General features: G+C 39.8%; 1 protein-coding gene across 1 annotated transcript; it reads left to right on the plus strand.

The window, feature by feature from the left end:
- Positions 1 to 602: 602 nt before the first annotated feature.
- On the plus strand, positions 603 to 3,261 carry LOC149927829 (uncharacterized). The gene is made up of 5 exons (XM_090157866.1): positions 603 to 619; positions 682 to 1,060; positions 1,124 to 1,763; positions 2,108 to 2,468; positions 3,156 to 3,261. The coding sequence occupies exons 1-5, from the start codon at positions 603 to 605 to the stop codon at positions 3,259 to 3,261; spliced, it is 1,503 nt and encodes a 500-aa protein (XP_090013992.1).
- The last annotated feature ends 6,329 nt before the right edge of the window (positions 3,262 to 9,590 follow it).

Here is a 9,590-nt window from a genome sequence, read left to right on the forward strand (position 1 = left end):
ATTCATGAATTTAAGAGCTTAACACATTTATTTTTAGGTTCCCTACGTCATTTACGCGGATTTTGAATTTATAATTGACAGAATCCAGTCTTGTTTACCCGATTCCTCACTATCATCAACAACGAAACTTTCGGAGCACGTAGCTTGCGGTTTTAGTTACGTCGTAATAGGACCCGACGGTATTTATATTTGGTTTCATTAAAAAGTTTATTTTCGCTACGAGGTTTATCATTATTACAGGAAAGCCAAATGCCCCTGTTACGTATAGGGGAACCGACGCTATCGACATTTTTCTTGAAAGTTTGTTGATGGAACGGAGCACCATCACCAAATTATTGAAGGAAAATATTCCAATGAATCTCACACCAGTCGAAGAAGAATTGTGCCGTACCGCGACACAATGTTACGTGTGTCAGAAAATTCTTACGCAAGATGATCCGGCAGTCAGAGATCATTGTCATTATACCGGTACGACTTACGTATTTGATTATTTCAGATATAAATAAGTTAACACGGAATTATAATTATTAGGACGTTTCCGGGGAGTCGCGCATAATTCTTGTAATCTAAAGCTGCGAGTGGGAAATTTCACGCCGGTCATCATGCATAATTTATCACGGTATTGTATTTTTTTTTAATTCCAATATTTACAAACTATAACGTGTTTATATAAAATTTCAGATACGATGCCCATCTTATCATGCAAAGGATTTGTTTGATAAAAAGTGTAAACATTTTCTGTATTCCATCTAACGCCGAAACGTATATCAGCTTCACTTTCGGTCGCCTCCGTTTCATCGACTCTATTCGCTTTATGCCCGCTAGTCTCGAAACTTTAATTTCAAATTTAGCCACTGGAGGTCAAGAAAAATTCCCCATCTTGAGCTCTTTCTATCCAACTCATCAAATCCCGTATTTGCTCAAAAAGTTAACGTATCCCTACGACTACATGAGTGACGTAGACAAGTTTGAAGAGACAGCACTACCACCCAAAGAGACATTTTTCAACACCCTCACTGGCGAACATTTAACGGATGAGAGTTACGAAAATGTCCGCCAAGTGTGGAACATGTGGTAGTGATAAAATTCTTTAACAGGTGAACTACACGATTTGTACGTGCAGGCGGATACCCTCCAACTCGCTGACGTATTCGAGAGTTTCCGCGCTATGTGTGTAGAATACTACGGCCTAGATTGCGCGCACGCGTACACGGGACTTGGGTTTGCCTGGGAGTCAGCCCTCCGCATGACAAAAGTGAAGTTGGAGCTACTACTCGATATTGACATGCACTTGTTTATTGAACGTGGCATTCGGGGAGGAGTTTCGATGATTAGTCACCGCTACGCCGAAGCCAATAACCCGTACATCCCCGACAGCTACGACCCCAATAAAGAGTGTAGTTACATCATGTACCTCGACAAAAATAATCTCTACGGGTTCGCCATGGTCGATTACTTACCCACGAGTATGTTCGCTTGGGTTCCCGTCGAAGACCTACTCGACTACATCCATAAACATGTGCTTACTTTATCGCACGAGTCTCCCTACGGCTTCATTTTGGAAGTCGACTTGGAATACCCCGTTGAGTTGCATTATGAACACAACTGCTACCCCCTCGCACCCGAATCTCAAAGAATAACTACGGATCAATTTTCTTCCTATTACAAACTGATGCTTCAAAGATTAAACCTCCCCGCAAAAGACACTCTGCCTAAGCTCGTCCCTAATCTCAACAACAAAGAGCGATACGTAGTTCACTATCGTAATTTAAAATACTACGTATCGAAGGGACTTAAACTCACGAGAATACTCTCTTTCGATCAGTCTCCCTGGCTTCGCCCATTCATAAATTTCAATACCGAAAAGAGGAAACTTGCCAAAAACCGTTTTGAAAAAGATTTTTTCAAACTTTTAAACAACTCCTGTTTTGGTACGTTATTAATCAAAGTAAATGAAAAATAAGTAGATTATTTTTTTTACCAACAGTATTTATTGTGCGAAATAAATTCTTTTGGTTTAATAAATGTAATTTCGTTAATACGCAAGTAGCCACGTATACAAATTATCGGAATAATAAGTACTAATCTCATTTCGTATCAATAATAGGTAAAACAATGGAGAACTTGAGAAATCGGATAGATTTCCATCTCGTACAAACACCTGAGCGGGCTATTAAGAAAGCGTCTTCTCCGGCATTTGAAAAATTCACGATTTTCCACAACGAACTCGTGGGTATTCATATGAAGAAGAAGTCGCTTACTTTGAATAGACCAATTTACACCGGTTTCACCGTTTTGGATCTTTCGAAACTAACCATGTACGAGTTTCATTACGAGTACATGCGCAAGACCTACGGTGAAAAGGTCCGATTACTTTTCACGGACACGGACAGCCTGGCGTACAATATACAAACAGAGGACGTTTACACGGACTTCGGAAATTCCTCCCATCTCTTGGATTTCTCGGGGTATCCCACGAATCATCGTCTTTTCAATGACGTAAAAAAAAGTCATTGGAAAGATGAAATGGATGGGATCCCTATACGGGAGTTCGTTGGGCTCCGCCCCAAAATGTACTCCATCCTTTCGGAAACGGGGGAGAAAAAACCGCGAAAGGTGTTTGTAAGCGAGTAGTGGAAAAGGATATCCGACACTCGAGCTACCGCGACTGCCTCATGGCTACTCGAATTACGAGCAATTCTATGAAGCGGATCGTCAATCAGAGGCATCAGCTATTTACCGTCTCCCAAAACAAAATGTCTCTTAATCCATGCGATAATAAAAGGTATATTTTGGGGGACGGCATTCGAACCCTATCGCATGGTCATTACTGGATCGATATTTCAAATCGCCAATAGTTCAGTCTTCTATTGTATTTATATTAAAAATATATTTTGAACTTAAAGCGTAATGTAAATAAAATGAAACTATCTTATTTAAATGATATTTTTAATTTAACGTAAAACTGTAACTAACTTTTCAAATTTTTACTTTGATGTAATGTAGACCTGTGGAGATCACCAAACAAACTCACTGGTGTTATTTTGAATGTTAAATGTAAATTAAAGAAGTTTTACTAAGTTATTGAAAATTTATTGAATACCTTGAATACATAAATTCTTTTATCATTTTATCATTTACATTTTTATTTTTAGAAAATCTAGTCACAATATCGAACATTTTTACACCCCTACATCTATTAAGAGCAAAATACACGCAAAAACCTTCACACGTCACGCTTCGATTTCCTTGAAGTTGTAAAGAGTTAAATGTCACAGTTTTACTATTTCTTTCGACAAAGTCATTAAAGCGAAACATATCTGGGGGGTTACCGTAGGAGTCGAACATATCGGTATTTGTATTATTCTTCGAGAAAAACAAAACTATCCAGTGCTGACCATCGTCATTCGACGTATCCGTGTTCACGATATACAGAGATGGAAACGTCGTCACGAACTTTGGTAGTTGGTCCGCGGCGAATACGCCTCGAAATAAGTCTCCGGTGAAATTATCTTTCTCCAAAATTCTCGTTAGCTGCATTGTGTCCATTCTAGTCGAAGATTACGGTTCGGTTCTTATCAATTTAAATCAAACTCTGGAATTCCGCGTAAACAATTACGGCAATCGTTTCGGGTAACGCGGAAGCGAATTTCATTTCCAGCCTCAAATTTCCGTTTTTAACAAGATGAAAATGAGAGGCATTGTTCATTAAATCGGCGGTCAAATCGTAGATGAAAAGGCAATCTTCGCGACTTATTTGGTTTCCCTCGTCAATGTTCCACTGACCCGTTTGATTAAATAAATTGGTGTACGCTTGGATGTAGCTACGCTCCACGAAGTTAGGTGTTAGGGCTTTATGTGGTACGCTACTGCCGTCGACGAACAAACCAATGTGGTTTAAATTGAAATGCTGGAAATTATATGGCGACGATTTAAGTTCACCCAGAAACGCGTTTTGCTCAACCATCCCGATTACGACTTTATTCGGAATTTGTCCTGTAAATAAATGATCTTGCACGACGCTCATGTTGCCTCTCGGAATCGAAAACGACATCACTTCCGTGCGGGAAATTGGGTACTTCGCTTTCGACATTTGTAACACTTTGGCGTGTGATAGTGGGATTTCGGGAATTAACTTGACTTTCCTCAAATACAACGAAGCTGATTTAATGTCCAATTTACATTTTACGTCAGAGTGTAAATAAAATTCGGTATTTGATTTCCCAAAAACAAATTTTAAATCCACCAAGTTCAAAAGGAAGCGCGGCTGTTGACAAATATCTAAGCGCCGATCATATCTATAGTTTCCTTTTGTGCGAAGTTGGCTCTTTGTAAGAAACCTTTATTGTTCACGAAATCGTTGAACTCGTACGCCGTGTCGCGATAGAATAGGCCGCTGGTAAGATGACTCGTTTTAGCAGAGTCTCCAAATGTTAACATAGTTTGAATCATACTTTGTACGGGTAATTCTGAGCGGAAGGAGTAACTGATTTTTCGTTTAAAAATAAGTGGACTTCGGGAAATAGACTGTGCAAAAACAAATTAATGGGGGCTACATTATCCGCCGGGGTCGTAACCACACCCGCCGGAGTAACAACGGCAGCTTTAGGGTAAGATCCGTTTTCCAATTTCACATCCACCTGAACGTGAAGGAGAGTTTGTGATAGGTCGATGTACGCTTCGGAATTCCCACTAATGCAAAACGTTAACGCTGAATTGTTGCTAATGCTGGAAATGGGGTGGTATTCGACCCATTCGCCACCGATAATCCCCGTTTGCGTTAACGGGACTTCGAAAAGGTCCAATTCGGAATTCACGCAACGACTAGAGTTCGGATGTATCAACGCCATTCTAAGACTTTATGAAAATATATCGGAGTAAGATCGGCACGATGCTTTCTTCTTCTTGGTTTTAGCTCGAGTGACTTTGCGCGATGCTCTACGCCTCTTTTTAATTCCAGATCCCGTCATTTGCGTAACGGCTTCCGCGGCTGATAACAATGTCTCTTTACCAGCGCTCTTAGATCTCTTCGCTAGCGATGATTTAATTGGGATACCGCTAGCGACGTCAGACACGCTCCAGTATCGAGAAATTTTCTTCCTAGAAACCGGGCTCCGCGCTTCAAAAGCGGCATGGCACGACGAAATGCCGAAGCGAGTATGTTACCCAATCCATAGCCTCTCTGGACACCCACGCCGCGATACACGGGGATTGATCCGTATCCAGCCTGATTTAAATAGTACCTCTCGAAATCGCTTACGGAGGAAATGTATTGCGGACGTCTCATGATGTTCGTCATTCGTTACTTTTCATTAAACTGAGGACTACTTGTTCCCGACACTCGCTATTATATAGTGAGCCAGGCCCTCCGCGGTCTAAAATGTAGAGTAACGTGCACCTTTCCACGTTCAAATTGCACGGGGTTCCCCAAGTCGTCCATAAGATTAATTTCGATAGTTTGTATGTTGGAAGAAGCGGCGGGTAGGTTATGTGTACGAGAAAATTCAGTATTCACAGTTTCCCCGTCTTTTCCTTTCACGTTAATAATTCTTAAAAGAGGGACGTTCCTGTCCCCCGCGATCGTATTTTCAACGATGTCAGAATAGACAAACAATGAATGTAATCCTACGTCCATATCTACGGTATAAGGGACTAACGAAGATTTACAAATTTCATATTCACCTTCTTGCTTAAGAGAAAATCCCAACATCATCGCTAAATCGGGAGGGATGATACAGTAAAAACTCTTAGTTATATGAACCTCAACTCGTTTCAGATGTTTATGGTATTTGAACTCAACCCTTTTATTCTCAAATTTTAACATTTCAAGTAAATCTTCGATAGAAGAGAAATTTGCTCTAGGTATATACCTAAAATCTTCCAGTTTGATACCATCCGAACAAACTCACACTACCCGTTCTTCTTTGATATTATTCCACGTTCTAGGATAACTTATTTCCGCTAAACCTACTTCGTAAGGTCCATTCAGCTGAACATTCTCCGGAAGGTAAGCTCTGAATTTGCTCAGAGTATTACCCGGAAAGTAATTCAGCGAAGAATCGGATGGTAGAGTGATATAGAAACTCATTCTAAGTCTACTTCTTGAACCCAACTATCAAATTGCGGTCCGTACCCCTTCCAGCGTACGAGTAACTCGACTGAATGATCAGATTTCCGTCGCCTCCTGAGCACTTCTTCAATTTTGAACGCGCAAGTGTCAAGATCTTTCCCCACCTTTTGTACTTCCTCTTTGTAAAAAATTCCCAAAATGGGCTCCGAATCTAGCGCCTCCAGTTTATATACCGGCGGTTGTCTCGGTATCTGCTTAATCACTCGAAATAATTCTTCCGAATAATTCGGGAGATATCCTTTTTCGAATAGTCCCTTGTTTTTGCTTATTCTGACAATGTCTCCAATTTCGAAGTCGTACTTTATCGGAGGACTAAAGTCTATATCTCCGTACAAATTTTTCCAAGTTATTTTCGAATTTTCGGGATTTATATTGACGGGTTTACATTTAATTGCTCGGTGTTAACTGTTATTATAGGCGCTAACTAATTCTTGAAGCACGTCAACGTACTTAAGTTATTTTCCTTGTAAAATATCGATTCATTCTCGATTTACACGATCGAATAAACCGCTCAACGATGCTGGCTTTCACTTCAGAGTTCGTCGCGAAAAATTCTATTTCGCGGGAATTTAATTTGGATTGAGCGGCTTTACAAACAAACTCATTCCCGTGGTCACTCTGTATTCGCTTTGGTTTCCTTTCACCATCTAATATCTTTTTAGAGCGTTCACTATAGTCTCTCCTTTCTTATTTTTCACCGGTTCGACGTAAGCGTACTTACTAAAAATATCAATACACGCGAGAATATAGCGATACCCATTGTTTAGCCTGGAAAGTTTCTGGAGGTCAATGAGGTCGGCTTGCCATTGATCGTCAATGCCGTACACTATCGTTTTATTTCGTTTGTATCGCCACTTTGCATTTTTATGTAGAGTATAGGTATCTTGGTTTTGTAAAAATTCCCTCACATTTTTCAACGTAACTTTGATACCCTTTTCTCGAGCGGAACGATATAGTCCTCGAACGCCAACGTACCCGCCAGAGTCCGCTACTTCGTAATAGATCTTTTCTAGCTTATCCGTAATTAGTGCAATTTACATGTGTGGGTGTCGTGTAGTACAATTTTAAGAAATCGAATAATTCGACTATTACAAAAATTAATATTATTAAAACGACGGTTAATAGTTTTGAATTTTTCGAAAATGATATAGTTAATGTGGATACGATACTTTCAGCTACAACTTCCGTGCAACCATCCATTATGAGATATGGGATTGAACTAAATAACAGTAACTGGTGGTTAAATGTGTTATTGGTATATACATTCAAATCGTCACCCACTGATTTTGTCTAGGTGGTGACGTGTTAAAAGATAACGATTTTAAAGAACTTATTCTAGTAGGATTCTTGATATATTTTTTTGGTACATTATTGTTTTGCAATACTTCGTAGAAGTTCTTGAATCCCGTAGGGTCGGAATTTGCGTTGGTTTTTCTAACCGCGTCGTAAATTAAATCGATTACGTTTGATCCAGAAACGACTCGTCCTACAAATGTCATTTCACCGAGTTCGTTCCACGAAATAAAACGTAATGTCCAATTGTACAACGATATCGCGTCGGTAAGCATACTTGACGGAATAGACGTCGCAATTTCTTCGTACCACGTTTTGTTTTTAACAGTCTGTTGTTTTTCAACTGGTTGGCGATTAGATATTATGTGTCGCTGCAAAGTTTGATTATATATCGTTAATTTTTCGGATTCGTTCATATTGGGATCGTCGAGGATCGTTTTCATTTCTTTATCCAAGGATGGTATTTCACTGGGAACATCTTCGGGAGTAGCATTCTTCATTCGACGTAAAGCGTCTTCAGACACTAAAATCATTTTTCGGGCCATTTATTTATTAATGGCGCGGCTTATCGCAGCGCCGGCGACTGAGCTAACGATTGAAAGAAGTGGAGCTATCAAAAACGGGAGAAATCCACCCTTCTGAACTAGAATCTGTTTTCTTTTAGCGAGAGGAATTTTGCCGCAAAGATGATGTAAGGCTTAACGATTTTTCTTCAATCGACTCTTTTGTCCATCCGTTAACTGAATGTTCCCGCGTAGTACATTTATACAACATTCGACCAGCGCTAAGATGGCGTCGCGATTCGCTAATTTAATAATAGCTTTCCTCTGTTTCACATTACACGTGCTCAAATATTTTAAAAAATCCAAGTTTTTACACACTCGTTTTGACGTTGCTATAGTCATTTTGATTTTATTTCGGGATGAAAATCGCGGCTTCTTCTTCCGGTATGATCCCCGTTCGTAGCCTATATTCATCTGCGGTATTTGGTTTCAAGTCGATGAATAAATAACCGTATGGTTTCACCACGGCTTGACGAAAGCGTCAACAACGAATTTGGTATTAGCCGGTGAAATTTGTTTAGCGATATTTAGCACGCTGGAAACGTCTCTAGCCGAACGGAAAATGACGAGGTACTGTGAATTCAAATTAAGAGTTCTAACTTCTTTCCCCTGATAAAACAAATTTTGCATTAAAATCAGTACGGACGTGTTACGATGATGCGAAACTCGTATAAATAAATTTGTGACGTCTTTGTTATTCGCTATTTCACATAAGAGATCATCGAGAATTACAAAATTTCTAATCGTCGGATTTAAATTGTTTGGGTCTAATAAACCCTCGTGAAACTCTACGGTAGGATTATGCTCCAATACCGAATTAAATAATTTCTCTTGGTACTCAGTATAACAAAAAACTATTCTTTGAGGTGGAGGAGCAATGCACGACTCATGTTTAATTAATTTAGCAAGGAAGTGGGACTTTCCACATTGCGTGGGCCCAGCGACGAGCCCGGTGAACGGATGCTTCATTACTGGTTCCATGTCTCTAAATGAGCTACAAAATAAAGAGCCCAGTTTTTAATACTCAAGTTTTTTATTGACAAATTCAAAAGTCTTCACTTTTATACAACATTTTTTTAGCGTTGCACATTATGAAAGTCAATATAGTATCGCGAAAGTCCTCGCTTAAAAACGTGTCAAGTTTAAAAGTGATTTCGGAATAACTAATTATATCCATCGCGTCAAACAAATGTATATCTAAACGAGAGTTCCAATCAATCATCAGACAATCGTGCTGCCTTTGTGAGGGATGATCAATTTTGCAACCTTAGCATTGCTTATTCACGTAGTCTGTAATCGCGGTCAGAACGACTCCTTTAATATCATTGAAGACGCGTTTTACTTCGTTGTGATACGTCATCACTTCGTCGTATTTATCCATCAACGTCTTCCAGGGGTATTGCGTGACAGTAAAGCCCTGTTTGGTTAAGATGCGCTTTCCGTAGTTGGTCCTAGTTCCAAGGATTTTTCTCTCACGTCCACTACCTTCCGCGTTTGGAAAATGCATAGCTCGACTCGTCTCGTTTCTGATCCTTCAAAGAACCACGTAGAATTTGGGATCGAATCGTCTTCCAAGAACGTAGTAATTTGATCGCTCGCTCTCC

Source organism: Leiobunum rupestre, chromosome 9 (genome assembly GCF_980474605.1).
Source record: "Leiobunum rupestre chromosome 9, qqLeiRupe1.1.hap1, whole genome shotgun sequence".
NCBI classification, from domain to species: domain Eukaryota; kingdom Metazoa; phylum Arthropoda; class Arachnida; order Opiliones; family Sclerosomatidae; genus Leiobunum; species Leiobunum rupestre.

What these genes read in the sequence shown, in the direction of transcription:
- LOC149927829 (XM_090157866.1), top strand. An exon ending in GTTACGAAAATGTCCGCCAA is followed by an intron (nt 1,061 to 1,123) that starts GTGTGGAACATG and finishes TTGTACGTGCAG; the next exon opens with GCGGATACCCTCCAACTCGC. An exon ending in GCGATACGTAGTTCACTATC is followed by an intron (nt 1,764 to 2,107) that starts GTAATTTAAAAT and finishes TATCAATAATAG; the next exon opens with GTAAAACAATGGAGAACTTG.